This window comes from Silurus meridionalis, chromosome 23 (genome assembly GCF_014805685.1).
Source record: "Silurus meridionalis isolate SWU-2019-XX chromosome 23, ASM1480568v1, whole genome shotgun sequence".
Lineage (NCBI taxonomy): Eukaryota > Metazoa > Chordata > Actinopteri > Siluriformes > Siluridae > Silurus > Silurus meridionalis.
In genome coordinates this window covers 14439907-14461159 of record NC_060906.1, presented here as the reverse complement: position 1 = coordinate 14461159, position 21253 = coordinate 14439907, and the positions used below count along the sequence as shown (strand labels likewise).

The window sequence follows — 21253 nt, the reverse complement described above, 5'->3', positions numbered from 1 at the left end:
GCTCTTGCTGATCTCAGATCAGCTCAACGTCGTTTGATAGTTTATTATGAGGGTTGGGTTTGGTAGAAAATCTGATCCCAGATCAGCTTTCATGCGCGAGCTACTGTCAGCAAGGCTGTTTGGTGCTGATGTTGACCAGTGATTCCTGGTGCCACAATGATGGTTTATTATCAAAGCTGGTCCAACGTGTCACCAAGTCCAGAGGCTGATTCACAGAGCTGCATGCACGCACAATAAATCCAGATTGCACGTGTTCGTGTTTATATTTCGATCGGATGAAATGCATTCTAATCATTAGGAATAATACGATTAAATATGACAAAGAAACAGTTGTAGTAGATGATTCTGGATGCAAACAGCTGGGTGTTGTCTCTCTAAAAGCATGACACTGTGAACTTTTTTTTGTAGCTTCATGAGGGAAATCTTCAATCAGGATTCAGAGCTGCTTTGAGGTTTTTTTTTTCTCGGCATGGCGCAGCATCCGGAGCTCATAAACCATACCAACAGTGCCAATCCGGTTTACGTGTCCAAACCCTGAGGGATATGATAGAACAGGATCGGAGGTGTTTGTGCACTTCTACAGAATGAGGTCGACAGGCTGATTTTAAGACACCAGGTAAGGATCAGTGATTTGTTTTAACTTACATCATGACAGTAATAATCAGTATACCCACGCTGTTCTATTGCCTGGTCTATGTCTGTGTTTACAAATATGTCACCCAGTTTTGTGAGTGGTCTGCCTTTTCCACTTGCACTTGGCACTGAGTGTCAGATTGCCACTGAGATCATAGGTGAAGATGATCATCTGAGCTAAAGGTCCACTCTGGTGATCCTAGTATATGGACATTTATTTTAAAACAGACAATGAGTCAGAAAGCATAAAACATGAAAAACAGACAGCATTAAGCATGCCATTTCTATGCACTGTTTAAAATGTATTAGTTCATTTGTCTTTTAGGTTTGATCTTGAGATGGGTTTTGTTGCAATAATTTATCATTATTAATTGACTGCACATTGATTTGTACAGCAGTAGGGCGCTTTGTCATGGAGAATGAACAGAGCTATTTTTAGGGGTCTGTGAGTGGAGGAGTGCAGCACTGGTGCTGTGTCAGGTTCTGCATTGGAGGTGGTGTGTGTCTTGCAGATATAAAGATTTTTTTCTTGTATGCTGTCTGTTATAGTGTTGTGTAAATTTATGTTGCACTGGAAAATGCTTTTTGTTTTTTACTTCTTTATGAAGTACCTGTTTTCAATTCTAACTTAAATCATATAGACAAAGAAAGCTAGTGGTGTTTTGCTATGAAGTGTTAATTCTCACAATTTTCTTTTTACAAGGTGAGTTCTGGACGTGTCAAATTATCCATCCTTAGGAGCCAGTGAAGGTTCCATAAACTCTGTGTTTTGAGCCCGAAAAAAATTTACGGAGAGTAGGTTAAGAATGCCGCACTGTGTACTACTTCAGTTTCTCTTGTTGGTTGGCGCATGTTTCTCCACTTGGGCTGCCCCACTGAAGAGCACCCGTCACCGCAGGAAAGGCGATGTGATGGAACAGAGCAACAATCAAAAGACACCAGTGAACATCCAGCAAAACAGCATGATGACGAGATGTGTATAATCTCCTCCTTAGACCTGGCCTCGTCCACTCTTGTGCAAGAACCTCAACAAACAGCAAATGTCTTATACAAAGCCAAGCTTGAAGAGATGACGATTGCGGGGACAGATGCCATCCCGGGACATGTGAGACAGATTGAGTTGTTTGAGAGAAATGTAAAATCCTATACACAATACTATAAAGAGAGCACTGAAACTACTGATCTAACTGAAGAAAAGAATCAGAAGCCTTCACCTCCATCTCCATATGTATCTCTTCCTCTTGTGGACCATATAGTGGGACCTGAAAATACGGAGAAGGAGCAAACCACATTTCCTGAGAATTATGCTGAACAGAGAGTAGCACCATCTATATTGCCAATACACCTGAGGACAGACAGACCTACACAGCCACAAATTACACTTGGACACAGTGACTACATCAGCTTACGTTATAGTGATGCAGAGGAAGCTGTACAGCCTCTAACAAAACCCCAGCCTGTGAAACAGAAGGGAGGAAGAGAGGTAAAGACAACTAAGAGCCAGTTTGAGCTAAAGAGTCCGAGAGGAATCTTGACTGAATCCCCATTCTCTGCCCATGCCTCTGTGAGCCAGTCTCCTAGATACATCAACCCTGCTGTTACAGCTCTTACCATTACAGACAGTTATGATGGACAGACTGGAGGATCTACACAAGACAAAGACAGAGTAGCCGAGGTAAACTTTTTTACAGCTGCAGAACAAGATAAAGTATTGGTACCTGGACTACTTCAGCCAGACCTGACGCTCAGTTCCAGACTGGCAGATCCTGGAGACACCTGGACAGAGCCTGTTCGTTTACAAGGAGGTCAGCTCTTTATTTATTAATTGTCATTGTCAAATTTTTCATTTATGATTTTGATTATATTAATTTTTATCTTGCTGACTTTTTTTGTAAAAATGGAAATGCTTTGTATTTTCTCTGATACTAACACTTACTGTACACTTACTGTAAATCTACAGTACCTGCACCAAAGTTTTCAGAAAGCATTTGTAAAGTTCTCTTATTGTCAACAAAGGAATGAAAAAAGTGGAGCGTGTGAAAGATAGACTTTGATTATAAGTAGCAGGCTTAAGTTTGACTTGCTCTACTTTGAACCACAGTGGGAGACTGGAGGCAGCCTAATTACTTTCTATTTTTGTCACGCATCTTGAAATAAAAAGACTAACTATATTGATATATTGGGGTAACACTAATCAAAGACATGTTGCTGTAATATTCAAATAGCTGGATCATCTGTCTCCATACCCCCCTGTCCTCTACATCTGCCTCTTTCACACCAACTACCTGCATGTCTTCCCTCACCACATCCATAAACCTCCTCCTTGGCCTCTTTTCCTCCTTCCTGGTGGCTCCATCCTTAGCATTCTCCTACCGATATACCCCATGTTCCTCCTCTACACATTTCCAAACCATTATATCTGAATAACTGTATGCATTTAAATAAATCAAAGGTTAGATAGGTGTATTCTCTTTGTACTCCGTGTTGAAAAGTTAAAGGAACGACACTAAAACTAACTTAGCAAAAACTCTTGGAAAAAAATATTTTTACTAATTGGTATCAAATTAAACATTGGTCTGCTAAATGCCGTAAATGTAACTGTAAATTCTTAAATTTTTTAAATGACTAAAATAAGTCTTTGGGTTTAATCATTTAAAACATTTTTATTATATTTTTATGACAAGAAATCTAGACATATTTGACTATATTCAAGATATTTAACTTTTTAACCCAGCGATCAGGATTGTACTGGTGACCCTGGAACTGTGAGGTAATAATGCTACCTGCTATACAGCTATATTCTTTTAATTGTTACCAGGATATTATGAAAAAAAAAGGCAGTGTTGTTGGAGTAACTCTGATTCTGAGCTCGGACTGTTTTACAGGTTTCCTGCATTTGTCCTATAACATGTGGACCTCATTTGATCTCAAATCTCACATATCTTACATTGCTTTTCTCACATAGTGTTTGAGATGCTAACCTATAACGTTTTTCCCTTTTCATACAATTTAACAAGTCCAGTAGGGTACTTTAGCATCCAATAAGAGGTAAGCATTATGGGTGTTTAAGACTATAAGCAAACGTACAGCTGCAGCATCCACAGCTGCTCTGAGGCTATTTAGGAATCATCATTAGGCTACAATCTACTATAACGTAATCAGGGTATTCCAGTTTCTGTGTTGAATTTGGCAACTGGAATTACTATGTGTAAGGTAAAAAAAACAAACCTTTCAGACTACAATGTTTTGAATCTCTATGTTAACTGAGTATTTAAAGAATTTTGTGGTGAACTGAGTTTATCATTATCATTAGTATTTTAGTTAGAAATCTCACACAGCTTCTTGATCGTGAAATATAAAATGCATCTTTCTTATTTGTTTCATTTTTGTTGAAACAGTAGAAGAAGCGAGTGTCTTGCCCTTATTACAGGAAATGGGCACAGAGGCAACCATGTCATCTGAAGACCTCCCTTTGATCTTTGATCCATTTGATGATGTCAGACCATCCACTAGTTCGGCTCTGGCATCTGAGCTCTCTGTCGCCATGGTGCCCGCAACGGGGATGCTTGGGGAGACAGAGCTAGAGCAAACACTCTCTATGGATACAGACAACAGTCCTCATCAGTCATTTCCAGGCCCTTCGGATTGGCCTTCACCATGGCAGATGTCAGGTGCCGAGACCTCGGATACTGTCTTGTCATCTCAAACGGCAATCAGTGGGCCTTTCTCTGATCCAGACGTGGAGCATAATGAGAGGACGGAGGCACTACAGCGTGAGAGTGCATAAATGCTGCTTAGTATTTTAGTCATATGATAGTATTTCTATATACTATAACATTCTAGCGCATGTTTGCAGAGTTTAGCTAGTCATAATAGTCATAATTTAGGAAATGCAACATCATTGACATTCTGATTTGAACCCCACCTTTCTATTGATGTGCTTAGTGATTCTGATTTTAATTCGTCAGGTGGTGCTCATTTTTATTTTATTCTTATAAAAAAAATTTGTTTATTCCTAAATACAAAAGAACGAGAGTATTTCTCATACCCACCATTTTCCAGTAGAGTTCAATGGTAAATTAATGAGAAATTCAGCAATGAAATAACAAAAAAAAAAAAGGAGAAATAAAAAGTTAAACAGGTCTAGAATGCAATGCAGCTGTGTACAGCTGTTGCTTTTAGAGTTAAGCAGAGAATCATCTTGTGCAGTTAGTGACCTACAGAATGTGGATAAAAAAATAAAAACAGTGGAGGATTTAATTGAAGGGGAAATGTGTTATTAGTATGAATATATTCTCGGCAAAACACCGCTGCTGCATGTTTTTTTTTTAAGTGGTGGGTTTACATTCTAATCAGATTAGAAGAAGAATTAACAAGATATTAAATCATTCAAAATCTACTTGCTCTTGCAGATACAGATGTCCTCACAACATCTGTGAATGCTCTTCATTTGTCACCTTCTCCTGTGTCAGCCACCACTCAGAAAGGAGCAGACATCAAGTCAACCCACTCTGCAGTTTTAAAGCCAGTGTCAGGGCTGGAGGAACTGGAATCACAAGGTTTGTTTTATAGAAAGTAAAAGTATGCTGTATAAAAAGCTTGTTTTGCCACTCATATTATTTATACTTAATCTTTTAGAGAACGATGATGAAGAGGATGATTATGCAGATGAATCTGAGGAGGAGGAAGAGGAGAGTGAGGAAGAGTTAACCGAGGTTCCTGTGCATTCTCCTACACGTCCTCCTTACATCCTCATACCTCCTCCTCCGGTCTGGGGGCAAAGGAACCAAGGCCTCAGTGAGTCTGTGTCTACAGTTACCTGATAAACTTTTGTAGTTATGTAGTAGTCTCTGAACATCGAGGAAAATATAATATGAAGTATGAATTTGATTATGGATTATGTTAGAAACTCTAGACTGGGAATAGAATTAGAAGAGCAAAGAAAGCAAATTGGAAGGGCAAAGAGAAGTACACTCTTTGGTAAGGGTTCCATTTAAAAGAGTAGCAACATTGAGCATCCTGTGAAGTCTAACATTTTCAGTATAGCGGCTGGAGAACACTTTCAGTACTGACAGAACATTTTAGACTGTTATATGTTCAGGTTTGGGAAAAAAAATATCAAACTACAGATTTTTAGTCAGGTTCAAATATGGATTAAAATGTCCTGCACTTTGTGAGATGCTCTTATAGAAGGCATTGTTCTGTGAATAGCAATGTTACTGGGGTGGCACTGAACTGTTTACAGGTGTGATGCATGTGTGAGAGTAAAATTAAAAACTGCAAAGAAAACGATTTTGTCCCTACATTATCTAAATAATTATGAGAATGCCTTCCTAACCAAGTGCACATGTTCTTAGTAATGATTCAAATGAATGTTAAACACCTGGAGATTTTCCTACAATACAGTTTAATAATAATGTTTTATCACTGATTGCTTGCAGGCCCCATTTAAAAAGCTCTTTCTGATGCTTTTAATTGTAAGGAAAGTGGTAGCTCAGTGATAAAGGTGTTGCACTTCTGGTAGAAAAGTTAAAAGATAGAAGAGTTCAGATCCCAGCAACACCAAGCAACTTCTACTGGGTAAAAGATCTCGCTCTCCTTAACTCCTAAGTGCTCATTTGTATGAATGAATTGTCGTTGGATAATTGCGTTTGCCAAATGCTATAAATGTTCATTCACACTGAACTATCAAATAGCATCAAAATAGAACAAATCATATGCACATAAAGCTTTAGTTTATATCAGGAATTCAGTATTCTTACATGCCAACTATTTGCTTCTTGCAGTCCGCAGCTGGGTTAAGCTGATCCGAGACAAGGTAAGTGATTACCATTTCAAAAACATATTTACGGGTAAGAATTTAGCACCGTGTGGAATGTAATACTTTTTTTTAAAGGCTGGCTATGTTTCCGGGATGTTGGCACCTGTGGGCATTGGTATAGCTGGAGCACTCCTTATTGTTGGAGCACTTTATGGTATCAGGATTATCCATCGCAAGAGGAAGAACAGTCTAAAACACCAGAGGAGAAAGGTAAACCAGACAGGAGCACATTAAATGCTCAATAATACGTGTTAGGGATATTTACAGTAGTTCCCCAATGATCCACAGTGATGACTGGTATTTGTGTTTTGTTGATTCCAGCAACCTACAGAAGTCAGAAGTGGACAAGATCAAGCGATGCTACTAGCCGATAGCTCCGAAGATGAATTTTAAATCACTCAATGGCAAATCACAGTCGCCATGTAGGTCATTAAAAAAAGCCTCCGCAAACTCACAATACTACATGTCCTAAAAACACGTTTGAAAAGTTTGGGAAGGTAATATCATACTCATCAAATACATGTTTATTAAAGCATATTTTACACTTATCTAATGTCAATCAAACATTAGCAGATTTCTACTGGTTAATATCTCTGCATATAATTGAATTGCACCAGTTTGGCTAAAAATGTAGTCTATTTGGTTTTTAAAATTAATTCTTGATCAGCCAAGAAATGCCCTCAGGGCTTCAGCAATTTTTTTGCCCTATAATCAGGAGCCATTGTCCAAAAACCAGATTTGCCCATGCGGAGGAAAGAATAGCGTACTATCTTTTCCCTTTCAGTCACCAGCCGATTCATGCCATCTGTCAATCAAGTATTGAGCATCAGCAGTACAAGCAAAAACGTGATATTACCGATATTATACATAGGGAGATATTCAGTTGATAATACATTTCTATTTGGATTTGTGTATTTTTCTGATTTATGAAAACATGTTTATACAGTATATAGATAGATTTACCTAGATAAATTTTAAAGCAAATCTGTCTTTAACTTGTTGACATAGATAGCTCACTTACAAACAGGAAGCTGGAAGTTTTGCTTAATTTTTCAGCTACGTATGTCTTTTCAAATTCAGTCAGGTTGAAAAGCCTTTCAATGTATAAATTATGAAACTTGTTTAATTTTTGGATAGTCTTAAATATGCCTGTTTTTTCCATTTATGGATTAATGCATGACATTCTGACTACATTCCAAAAAAAAATTTTTAATAAAATTATTATGCATTATTTTGCCCCTAGATTTCAAAGTGCTTCTGTGTCCTACAGTGCCAAAATTGATCAAAAGGACTTAACTAAAATTAGCAGTTTGATTAGCAGTTTAATCTGTTGTTATGACTGCATGCATTAAACAGCAAAAACACACAAAATAAAGTTAATATTAAACTCTTATAGAAATTACCTTAGAACCATAGTTGCGTTGCAAACTGACAGCTAGTTAGCTGCTAAAACAATAATTAGCTAGCAGCGTTAGCAAAGGCATGTGAGGCTGATCTTAAATCTTAATCTTTATTACTGGATAAATAGGAAAATCCTTTCTTTTCTTGTAATTTATCATTTATCTAATCGAATATTTCCTACAATAATGATGAGTAACACTTTTCATGTGAAAAGCTGCTCAATAAAGGTGTCCTGGATGAACAGATACATTTGAGGTAATGAGAAAAATCTGTTGTGTATTATTTTTTTGGCCAAACTGCTCCTTGTATATTCTTGGAATTGTGTAGATTTCATTTTCCTATTTATGAATACCGACTGCAGTCATATTGTATTTAGAATAGATTAAATCCATTTGTGTGCAGAGCTCTTGTAGAGAAAATCTACACCATTTTCAAAATGAAAATGTTAATTATTCTTTTTTTTTTTTTTAATGCAGCTGCTTATGTAATGGTAATACAGTTTGCTAATAAAAAAGCACTGGATCATCATGAAAATAAACAGAATACACTCTGTTTACTGTAGCCAACTTTCAGAAAGTAAACACATGCGCCATTAATGCATACAATTAAGAACTGTATATAGTACATGATACATGTTTGTGCCTAAAGTATACACTGTACTGTACAAGATTTATTGCTGTATTATTGCTAATTATTGTTGACAACTCTTAAATTTAACGTATTGTTCCAATGCCTTTGTGACAATCTAACAAATTGCACTTATAGTTATAAACATTGCCTGTGTTTAAGCGTTATTTCTGTTGTCATAATGACTAATTTTTGTGTCTGTTACATTAAAGGACTCAAGAGTAAAAATATATGGGTTGCTGATTTATGATTTATATAATATTTGTTGTTCCATCTTTTTGAAAACTAGAGATTTGTTCATTTGTGATGTAAAACTGTAGAAAATGAATGGTACATTTAAATTTGACTGCCCTTTTGTGCTTATTACAATTAACCAAATAGATCAGGTTTTCTTTTGACTGACAAAAAATGTGAATGGAAATGGAAAAGCATGATATGCCATATTAACCCCAGCTTTACAGAATCATGATGACATGAGTAAATATCTATAACAACCCATAAATTCTACATACTAATCAAATACTGTACTATTCAATGGCTCATTGCTTGGATAAGGTAGGATTTCTTCTGTTCAAATACATCCATGATGAAGAATTCAAAAGTATTGGGTCTTCATGACCTTCTTATTTAATATAGTAGTAGTATTGAATATCTGTGTAATAATCAGATTTGTTTTTTAATTTGTGTTATTAATTCTTATACTTTCTTCATTTCTACAGCCTTGATCATAGTTAAAATTATTACATAAATTCAGCATTACACCACACAGATTTTGACATAACACTGGATGTTGTGAAGCCGAAAACAAACCAGGTTCCTTTTATTATGCATGCAAGACTTGTCAAGGTCTCAGGCTGCAAATAATTTAAGACCATAAAATAAACTTCTTTAACAGATGTTAATGGGAAGCAATTATGCAATAATGTGGTTTTATTATTCATGTTCACCAGAACAAGTTGCGTCTGAAAGTTTAGAAGTTTTGATTGGCTTGCATTGTATTGTCACTGAGAACAGTAAAACTGTACTGTATTATACAAGTGTTAAATTTTAAGGCTGTAGTTGACAAGATTAGTGATTAGGCCACTCAATGTTCCACTCCATATCTTTATGGAAATTAGTTTTTGCACAAAGGCATTGCCATGCTGGACCAGGTTTCCCCAAGTCAGGTGTCCCAAAACTTTTGTGTCTAAAAGGTGTCTAATGGTGTGCTATTTCCACCACTGTAATTAAACCAGAAAACTGTGATCATTCATATATTCTATACATCACCTGCTATTTTACATAGAGACTAGAATTTAACATGATGGAAAACTGAAGTGCTAGATAAGACTGACTAGATGCTGTAGTCAGGTGCAGATTGCACTCCGATATGAAAATTAGTTTTTAAGTTGCAAATTGCAATAAAATATATTGCTGGACGTGAAAAACGTCTCTGCTCAGAGCTTCTCTGCTTCAGTTTCAATGGTAACACTCTGACTCAGGGTTCTTAGTGGTGTTGTTGGAGTGCTGTGCTCTGCCTGTGGATCAAAATAGTGCAATGTACTGTTATGAGGAGTTACTTCGAGTTATAGATTAATTATGTCTTCAATTTCACAATAGTACAGTGTAATTTCATGTAATACTATTCCATATTCAGACAGCTTTTATTTAAATGTAGTGAAATTAAAGCTGTAAACAGTTAAACTGATCCCCACTTTACTTCTCTTCCCTTCTACTTGCTCTCCACATGCAGTAAATTCTCATTTTTCTAATCTCCCCAATCTTCATCCTGAAGATGCCATTTTAACTTGGCATTAACTGCATTTTAAACTACACAATCCACAAAATTTGTAAAATAACCTTCCATTTTCAATTGTGTGACCTAATCTAATATGAAGATATTCATCATATATTCATTATATTATTTCTATATTTTTAAAGAAATTTTTATATAAAAACACGCCACCAATCCGGTGCATAAGGCAAGACAGAAAAATACTCTTACTGTTGATGACAGTTGGCAGACATAATAACAAGAATAATTCACAGGATGCATAAGTAGGTTAAGGCAGTCTGGTTGTACATGATTTCAAAGAATACAAATACCACACTGTCCAATGTTTTGACCATTTTTGAGATTTGTAATAACACCAACCCTCCAGCTAAATTGTTTCTTTGTCTGTTTTTCATTCAAACTTTAAAAAGCTTGAATCTGATGAATTTCCTGGAATAGCAGCTCTGACAGTCATGTTGACTGCAATTCAAATCATGTGTTTATATTAACACGCACGTTCTAACTTTATATTCTTTTCTGTAGTAAAAAAAACCCTCCTTCAGAGACTTGTATAAAGGAGCTTGACATTGGTTATGGCAAATAAAATACTTAAGACTATAAACTTTTATATGTTGAATTTTCTGTAAGGAGATTTTTTACATCTCAGGTGCATTTTTGAAAGGTTTTTTCCCATAGCAGAATACTCCGATCATGAACTGCAGAGATCCTGTGCAAATTGCATGAACAATGGCACATTTTGTTTACTTTAAATATTAATCGACTAATTTATGTAACACACTAAAATGAGATTATCTGTCTATGATGTGATGCGTTAATTGTTTCCTAAAATTTCTTCCAGCGGCACAAATTCAGCAAGTGTTTTGTCAGCTAGTAGCTGGTTTTATTTTTGTTAAAGAAAGATTTTAATGTTAGAAAATCCTTTGAAAAGTTCACAGAAAACCTACACACTCCCTAAGCAGGCACAAACTATTCAAACTTGTCACATCTGTGCATATGAGCATCAGTACCACATTAAAGAGCTCTAAAAATTGATTGTTTATTACCCACATATTTACTCTTATAATTAATTAACTGCCTTTGTAGCCCAACAAATGATGCTTGATGCAAATAAAGTTTTAGGAGAACTGGAACTCTTCCACTCATGTAGAAATCACATATCAGCTTCACCAATAGGTACATTACTAGAACACACTGCTCACAGCAAACCCCAATACATTCAAACACACATTACACTACATAAAATCCTCTGTTTAAATCACTGTATAAGAATAAACATGGCAGAAAAACCATCTTGTTTGAAGCCTCAAGATCAAAAGCTAACACAAAAAGTCCTGCATCACTTCTTTGTATCAGCTTCATCTTCTTCGGATCAGCTGATGTTCCTTTTTGCTCTTCTGTGCTGTTTGAATTTACACCGAATGGCTCCCTGAGGACTTCAACTGGTGTTTTTTGTTTCCTGGCTCTCACAGAGATATAGCAATTATAATACTTTGTTTAACCAGCAAAAATATCCTTGAACGATTGTGTGAGAACCAGATATTTATAACTGTGAGCGTACTTAAAAATGAGGGGCTCTGGCGGGAGCTTAGCGTAGCCACAGTTTGAGCCGCAAAGCATCCACACCGTTGAGATAATATCTGAAAAGCCGCTTATCCCTCACAAAACCCAAGTTTTCATACAGCTTCAGGGCAGATTTGTTAGTGATCTCTGTCTCCAGAACTACCTGGTATAAACAGAAAGATAAAACACAAACAAACTGTAGAAAATCTGTTATTAAAGCTAAAGTTTGTGTAAAATAATAGTGTGTAAACTCACTTCATCACAGTCTCCCTCCACCATAGCATAGATGGCCTTCTTTACCAGATTAATACCTAAAACATAGAAAAACAGTTTCCTGTCTTCATTTAACACAGTGAATTACTATGTTTATGGTGTGTATGGATATATCTTACTGAAGGCTATTTTTTTACTTCAAAAATACAAAAAAAAAATATCTGGGAAACAAACGTGTGTCATAATTTACTGAATTAAAATAACTTTGTGATTATCTCAAATAGAGGAAAGGTCACCTATGTTTTTTCGACGATGCTTGGAGTCCACGGCAAGCATGGCAATGTATCCACGCCGAAACATCTTCTTGTGCATGTCTAGTTTACACACAATCGCCCCCACACAGACCTCCTGTACAATTGCCTGGAATAAAAATAAGTAAGGCTTAAAAAACAAAGACAATCATTAATAAACTTATGTGTAAGGATACAAGCTCTTAATGTATCTGGACATTTTTCTATGCCAATTTTTCAAAAGAGAATTCCATGTCCATGATTATTTATTCTATAGAGCTTTACAACTACAAATGACACCTATAAATATTTGTATTATACATTTGTGCTCATTTTATTTTTTGAAAGCATTAAACTGCTGCTGCCACGGCCCAACTTCCTGTATGTTCGAATATCAGAATGTCAAAAAGCTGGCCTAATGCTCAAATGTTTCATCACATATGTAAGACTATTACAAATTAAATAACATTGTAAACCATTCAAATATACAGATGTTCAAGTCAAAGTAAGAATCACAGCATTCTTACATGTTAAACAATTATTCCGGTTTATTTTTTGTTTTTTGTGCTTAGATTACTGCTTTATTAAATATTGGTGCTTCCAGGGAGAAACTTATATCATGAAATAATGTACTATTAGTTAGTCATTGTGCATTTTTGGGTGATAACATGTTACTTTTGTAGAAACTTGAATATGACCAATTTTTCTGATTGTTTTCATGTTTCATTTTTACATAAATTCTCTTATGTTGCTCTACAGTTTATGCACACAAATGGTGGGTCCATGACCAAGTGTGTAATCCAGCAGTAACTTTAAATATGCATGCTTACTTTATATTCACTTCACTCAGTCATTACCAGAGCTTCGCACCACCCAGTGATCCAACTCAGGTTTCACTTGCTGTCCTTTGGGGCTTTGCAGCGGGAGTGGATTAGACAAGCTTTAGATAGAAATGCTATTAATTTTACAGAGGCCTTTTTGTGTATCTTGTGCTTCAATAATACGTAGTGGTTGCCAAATGAAACATTAGGCCAAATGAAAACCTTTGTACTGAGTGCAACTATTCACATAGTTCTGGCTACATTTCACCACTGGTCCAAAATACACATTCATTTATTTATTTTCAGTTTATTCATCAACATGTCAACCTGAGGTGTAGGGCTGCAACAACGAATTAATAAAATCGATAATAATCAATAAAGAAATTTGTTGTCAACGAATGCTGTGATCGATTAGTTGGGCTGCTCAAGTTATGGTTTAGCGTGACAGCAAGACAACACAGACTCTTGTGAAATAGTGGAGAGAACAGGGTCAACTAGCAGCAGAACAAAGTGTCATACATTTTATATTAAACGCAACAAAGAAGACTGTAACCTACAAGTTATGCAGAGAGGAGTGTGTGGGATGGAAGTACCACAGTGATGCAAGAAAACACACTGATGTCACAGATGAAGGGGGAAACATCAGCACGGTAAACAGAACCTGTACAATCCTCATCATGTGAAATTTGTGCAATTGTGTAAACTGTTTGATTGCTAACTTCAGGACTGGATCTGTTCTGCCGTGACTCACGAGCATCAGGTTGCGCTGTGATGGTGATGGATTCAATTAAAACAGTGCAAACAAACACTAAAATTTAAAAGCAGCAAATAGCAGCAGCAGTAAAAGATTACATTTTTAGTCACTGGTGTGGTTGTCGGCGAACGTTTATGCATTTGTACACCAATGCATATTTTTTCCTTTCTTTAATCAAGCCTGTTAGCCTGCTGCGTTTCTCCGTTCCGTTCCCTTTTTATAGCGTTCGTCTACTACAACTGTAACTTATCCGTTTTCAAACGGATTCTGCGACTTTACTACGTTCACATGCTTGTTTTCAATTGTTTGTATATTACATTTATGAATATATCATTTAATTGTTTTACAAAAATTTAATTCATTGATTTATCCGAGATGCTTACATCTTCATAACGTGTATTATTTTAACAAAAATTGTCAAAACAATGTTGTATTATATTTTATATTGATTATTTTAGGCACGGTTGTCATAAGAAAACCACGCAAGTGTTGATTTACACAAATTGCTTCACCTTGCATACTCAAATGTGTGGTGGTGTTTGTTTTTACAGAAACATGAGTGAATTTGTTCAAAGCAAAACCCCCATGCACTCCTCAACAAGCAGCCACTATAAGCCTGATAAAAGTGCGATTAATCGATTATCAAAATAATCGTTAGTTGCAGCCCTACTGAGGTTTACTAAGCATTTACGATCAGATCAAACACACATGTTACATCCAGCTGCTTACATACCAGAAAGCAAAGTTGTGGCCAGTTGTGGATAAAGTACCGGTATGTATATATGGAATAAGGCTCGGACAGATCCTTGGTTATCAGTCTCATTATCCCTGGCATTTGAAGTTCAGACTCATAGTGCACATACACAACATCCTGACTTTGGACTTTGTCAGGCAAATGGTTCAGGTCTAACCTGGACATCTCCAATACTGGTCCATCAGCAGCAGTGACAGTCTGAGATATTACCTCTGGTTCTGGCTCAGTTCTTAGGAGGCATGTTGTGATTTTATCACCAAGATCATGGCGAATATCTGCATGACTTTGAGCGGCTTCAGTTCGAGATAATGTTACTATACAGTTGTCATTGTTCTTGTTCAGGTCTTGGCAGCTTGAACCAAACTTGTGCTCTGTGTTGAAGGTGTTTTGGACGCAGCTGGATCTGTCCCAGTGCTCTGCAGGCGCTTTAAGTCTATTCAAGCTTCCATCCTCTTGATGATTGTGGATAAATCCAGACACTCCGATACAACTTAAGCCGTTTATTCGTCTCCCAAACGGTTCACACTGGTGGTTCAGCTCAAAGAAAGAATAATCCTGGTTGTTCTCTCGCTCCATTTTGCATCCGCACACACCTGGTTCCTGTCTAATATCTGACACGACCGAGTCCTGCAGCTTACCTCCGAGGTTCTCCAGTTCCCCTGGGACAGAGCACCCATTTCCATGGAAGGTAATGAGCTCTCCACGCCATCCATTGGCGGGCCCAGTTGGAACCGCAGACATCAGCGTTCACGTTACAAAACCTAATAAAAGCAGCAGTATTCCCCAAGTCCCGCAAATGAGACAGTGAACAAAACTCGTCCATAAAAACGAAAATCCATTTTCAGCCCCGCAAATAATCTCCTGCTGCCTGCTGCCTGCCTGCACCGCGCCGTTCTTCTCACTGCCGGAAAGCGGTGCGTTAATACGATAGACATTATTGCTGCAAAGCGGTTTCACGACACACCTTCTCATATCTTTCACAGAGACTGGGGGAATGATCTTACATTTACATTACAGTCAGAAAAATTGTCGGGTAAATTCATGTGCATTTTTGACATCAGTTGCATTAAATATATGTAATTTATTTTTTGTTATGACCCGATAAGTATAAATCAAAGTTACTAAATGCTTAATAAAAATAAGTAAACACCAATTAAGGGGGCGTGTTCAACATAACCCCTCAAACTCCACCAAAAAACCAACACAAAAAAAAGAATAAATAAAAATATCATTTTATATATATATATATATATATATATATATATATATATATATATATATATATATATATATATATATATATATTACTATTATTATTTTATCAAATTGTCATATACATTGTATGGTACATATATACTAATTAATTTAACATAATATAAAAACATAATATAATATAATATAATATAATTAACAGGTGAGGAAAGATACAAAGAATGATACTGTATACTACTTAGGTACTTGGTACACTGTCCATATCAAGATTTATTTTGATGTTTATTTTTGTCCTGTTATGCTCCAAACAAAATTATTAAAATTTAATTAACCCGTTTTACAAATTTTGTATTCAAATATATTTAGATTATTACTTATCACATCTTATGTCCGTTTTAAAACTCACTTTACTTTTTGTACTGTTTGTACAAATTTTTTTTAATATTTTTTTTTTTATAAATATTTATTTCTATCCATATCCTGTTATTGACATCTGATTTACAAATTATATGACTAAATCTGATACAAATAAATGACAATAAGTATCACTGAATACCTAACGCAGTGAAAAGGTTTGTTTCTTATCACCAAACATGTCAATAACAGTTTTCAGAATATTTTGGGGTTTGTAGTGCAGTACTTCTAAATTAGCAGAAGAGGGCAGTGTTGTTGCATTGTAAATGTCCCCCCAACTACTACACCTGAGATGTTAATGCGCAGTAATGATCCAAACATTTGTTCATAAAGATAGAATAATAGTGTATATGAGCAAGCTACATGAACTGTTTTTAAGATTGTTTGTTGTATTGTATTAGTATGGGCATAGTGAATTGTTTACCACTGTTAAAACTTTAAATACAAATATGTGTAAATGGTTAAAACCTAAACAACTAGTGTCTGATGGTGCCTGCTGTTATGGAAAATCTAAATCAAATCAAATCAAATCAAATCAAATCAAATTTTATTTGTCACATACACATACATACAGAGTACGACATGCAGTGAAATGCTTTAAGAAAAATAAACCAAGAAAAAAAGATAAATTTAAGTAAAACTATATAAAATATAAAATATACAAAGATATGTGTGGAAAAAAAAGTACATATACAAGGATGCGTATGACAGTAAACAGTAAAATTTAAGGTGATTGATGTGATTGTTCTTAAAGTGACCATGGGTGGTATGGTGTGGTGTAAAGTGCACTGTGCTGTGCAAGTCCAGCGTTAAAGTGACAGTCCAGAGATTAAAGTGATTAAACAGTTCTAGATACTGGGTGTTTCCTGGTTTAAACTCCAGGAAACACCCATGATCTAAAATGTACAGAAATGGAAAAATGGACAGTGCTTTTCCATGCCAGTTTGAGGTGCTAGGATTTGAACACACAACCTAACAACAAATAAAACACTACAGCATTGGCCATACATTTGACCACAACATTTTTACAGTTTGAGTTTATGTATTTAATGTCATTGTTAGTTGCGGTATATTTACACATCATCTCTCTATCTGTGTATGATTTGTACTGAAGTTAATGGTAATGGTAGATTACTGGATAGCAAAAAGTCTTTACTAATGGGTCATGTGTGTGTGTGTGTGTGTGTGTGTGTGTGTGTGTGTGTGTGTGTGTGTGTGTGTGTGCTCAACCATGTAGGTGCACACATACATTTAATCTTGTGCATAACCTATTCTTTGAAAGTTAAGCCATCAGGCTAAAAACTCTCTGATGAGCTAGAATCAGACATACACGATCAGGCCCCTCTTTTAATCTCCTTTGGAGGCCTATCTATCTGAGCAGTCTTTCCTTAATTAGTGTCTCTCCCACTTAGCAGCCTGTGACTGATTGTGAGAGCACTACCATGGTCTTGGCTGGGAATCCCATCCACTCAGTCATGCTTAGTCATTATAGCCTGCTCCTTGGTTCTCACATCAAAAGAACATTTTATATGAGCTAAGGCAAATATTACAATGAAAACTCATAGTCAGCCTCCACACAGTAATCCACCCTAATCATAATGCTTATGTGAAATATCTTTTAATGCTTGATTTAAAATAATTGTCCATGCAATGTTATATTCCAATCATTGTCCTGCTTATTTATTTACTGCTCTTGTGTAGGCAGCATGGTGGCACAGGTGGGAGCCTCACTGATCCATGGTTAGAGCTGAGCTTGGTTGCCTGCCTTGAACAGTTTCTGTGCATGTTGCAGGTGAGTTTCCTCCCCTCACTCAGATATGTGCCAGTTGGTGGATTGGCTAAGATAAATCTCACCTAGGTGTGAATGAGTGTGTGATTATGTGCCTGAAGGATGCCCTGCTATGGATTGGTATCCCATCCAGGGTGTGTTCTTGTCTCACGCCCAGTGCTCCTGGGATTGGCCCTGAATCCACTACAACTTGAATCCGGATAAAGCAGATACGGAAAAATGAGTGAGTGAGTGCTTTTCTGTGTGTATGCTAGGAACGCAGTAATGTAGTGTAATTAAGGTCTGTAAAGTGTTGATAATTATGCCCAAAGGCAGATCTGCCCTAAAAAAGATAACGCTTAAGAGTAAAAATCTAATATAGAGTTAGTTTTGCATCAGTATCATAAAATCAAGCCTGTATTAATCTATAAGTAGCTATTTTGTTTTGCAACAGAATGCAAAGTATACTGTACAGTTACTGTTTAATTATCTATAATGTTTGCTTGCAATCTAAACTATTTCAATGTACTATTGCAACCACTGACTACTTATTTATTGGCTTTTAATTACCACAACGAACAATGTCTTCTATGTAACTACTGCTGTCATATCCAATTGCCCCTCTTCAGCGTCTCTATTTATTTTTGTACGTTTCATACTGAGGGACACAATACAGGTCCTGGACAGGAGAGGACTTTAATTAGTTTCTGTTAAGTTGATTAAGAGGGAAAAAGTTCAGGGTTGAGGCCAGACAAAAGCCACTCTGGCCAGTCGCAGGTGTTCTAAAATGCCTGCCAGATTCTACTGGCCAGATTAAAGTCGCTCAAGCCTCTCTAGAGAAAGCCTGTCTCCCTGCAGTGGTGGGTAAAGAGCTCTTATGGGAAACTCTCTCTTTTTAAAAGCAACACATTTTGGTCCCTCTTCCTGCCATAACTGTCTAAGATATATATGGTTATATATAGAAGAGTGATGTATTTCTTTATATTTAAGCAAATTACTTATGTTCTAAAGTGGAAAATAGAAAAAAAGTTAAAAGCTGGATTCTTTCAGTGCTAAATCCAGAGCAAAGTTGAGACAACATGCATTAAGTTGTTCATGGGTCATTTGGACCTCCCAGATTTCTGAACCTGTCCATGCGTAAAAAATGCAGATATCAGCTGTGCCTTATTCGGCTCTTTCTAGGCAATATGTCATCCGGTCAATCACATGCTCAACGAACATCCTTATCATGTGATCCTTTATTGTCTTTGTGAGTTTCAAGTGCAAAATGAATGGTGTTATTTGGCCTGGCATGTGAACATACATGAACTAAGACTTATTAAGACATAAAAGATTTATAGGTAAAGGTAAACACATAGGAATTTGCTCTATTTGAGCACAAGCAAAAATAAGACAAAAAAAATCTAAGATGTAATGTAGGAAAGGATAGGAGGGGGAGAAAAACAGAGAGTCTGCCCTGGCAGCCCTGGCACACTCAGGACCCCTTACTGTCTGATCGTCCTAGGGTTTTTTTGACGGGCGCCAACACAACAGGGAAGAGAGACAATTGGACAGCAGCAGAGCTCATGACTCTGTATGTGTGTGTGTGTGTGTGTGTGTGTGTGTGTGTGTGTGTGTGTGTGTGTGTGTATGTATGTTTGTGTGTATGTGTGTTGGGGGGGTAGTTGTTTCAGAAAGAGATGAAAATAAGGTGATGTAGTCATAGAGAAGAGAGACTGCAGTATTGAGAACAAACTGAACTGGAGCTATGGAAGACATGAAATCAAGAACAAACGAAGAAAGCAAAACAATATGCCAAAAGGAAGATGAGCAAATTAAAAAGAGTAAAACTGTTTAGCAGAAATTAGGTGGTGAAGGATGAGAGATATGAAGAGATAAGTGAAAACTGCTTTAGTGGGGAAAAACTGTTTACTGGGAAAAGAAGGAATGTCTCTATCATTGCTGCAGATCATGTATTCCAAGTGAACCATCTGCTTGAGATAGATAAGCCTTTGAAGGAAAGAGTGTGTGTGTGTGTGTGTGTGTGTGAGAGAGAGAGAGAGAGAGAGAGAGAGAGAGAGAGACTAAGTAATGATATTCATTTCACAAAATGGGCAGCAGGAGGAAACAATGCTATTAAATATTTCCACAAGACACTCTTTTTCATCTAACTGTGAAGATGCCCAGAATAATGAGAACAACATTATTAACAACAACAACAACAATAATCACTGTATCTCAAATAATACATTTAATGGCATGTTATTAAAGGCATCATGCTTGATTTTGTAAAACAAATGTGTTTAATATATATATATATATATATATATATATATATATATATATATATATATATATATATATATATATATATATATATTTTTTTTTTTTTTAACACGTTTGTATATTATTGAAGTTTACACAGTTTTTGAGATTCTTTTATTTTATATTTTTGTTTTTATAACACTACAGATCAGACAATAGTGCCTGCTGCAAGGTTCAGTCTATAATGTACTCATACTCACATGTTGCATTAACTTACACACACAAACTTGTATGCTTGCTGTTCCACATACATGAGTAACTGTGTAAATGTTGATATTGTGAAGGGTTCTGTGAGAAGATTTTATTTAGCATATTTGGAAGGAGTCTCCAGTGTGTAGCAGATACTGAGCTGATAATGTGGCCCATTGGGGGGTAGAGTTAGAGGTTGGGGGTTCTGGGAGGATTAGGGGATGCCAGTTGGATCATTTTACAGCTGCCGGACCCTGGGCACCCCCTAGCCTCCTACACAATGAGGATTAAACCCCTCTTGTTCTTAAACTCTAAAAACAGCAGGGTGACGAAGACTGTATTCCTTCCTTTACTCTTAGCATTAAGCTGCACTGGAGGGGTAGGCGAGCAAGGTTTGGGTTTAGGGGGTAGGGGGTCCATCACAAAAAAATTAATCCCTGAATTTTTTCCCATTTGCAAAGTGAGATGTAGATGTTTATATATTGATGGTGGAATCTAAAGTAGAAGAATAAAACCAACTTAGTGCAGATATGCTATTAGTTAGTCCAAAGAGTGAAATGACTGAAAACACTGAAACTTCCCCCAGGCAAGATTAATCAATTAACCATGTTACAAAGCTTTAACCACAAAACAGCTTTTCCAAATGAGATTACCAAAGTTAAGACATGGGTTTACAAGACAGGGCACTTCCACATTTTGAGATATTTACTACATAGGG

The 21253-nt window shown here is 36.4% G+C and overlaps 2 protein-coding genes across 3 annotated transcripts; one reads left to right on the top strand and one right to left on the bottom strand.

Moving 5' to 3' along the window:
* Positions 1 to 124: 124 nt before the first annotated feature.
* LOC124377249 (armadillo-like helical domain-containing protein 4) lies at positions 125 to 11542 on the top strand. Of its 2 annotated transcripts, none has more exons than XM_046836650.1 (8): positions 125 to 616; positions 1337 to 2438; positions 4035 to 4406; positions 5046 to 5192; positions 5272 to 5430; positions 6420 to 6451; positions 6530 to 6664; positions 6776 to 11542. In XM_046836650.1, the coding sequence occupies exons 2-8, from the start codon at positions 1484 to 1486 to the stop codon at positions 6845 to 6847; spliced, it is 1872 nt and encodes a 623-aa protein (XP_046692606.1). In that variant the 5' UTR covers positions 125 to 616; positions 1337 to 1483; the 3' UTR covers positions 6848 to 11542. The 2 variants fall into 2 exon arrangements, with proteins under 2 accessions (XP_046692606.1, XP_046692605.1); XM_046836649.1 differs by having other exon boundaries at positions 4032 to 4406.
* On the bottom strand, positions 11113 to 15564 carry LOC124377250. The gene is made up of 4 exons (XM_046836651.1): positions 14628 to 15564; positions 12326 to 12449; positions 12072 to 12127; positions 11113 to 11979 (listed from the first exon to the last, which is right to left on the bottom strand). Exons 1-4 carry the CDS (start codon positions 15387 to 15389, stop codon positions 11842 to 11844), a joined length of 1080 nt encoding a protein of 359 aa, XP_046692607.1. The 5' UTR covers positions 15390 to 15564; the 3' UTR covers positions 11113 to 11841.
* Between the last annotated feature and the right edge of the window lie 5689 nt (positions 15565 to 21253).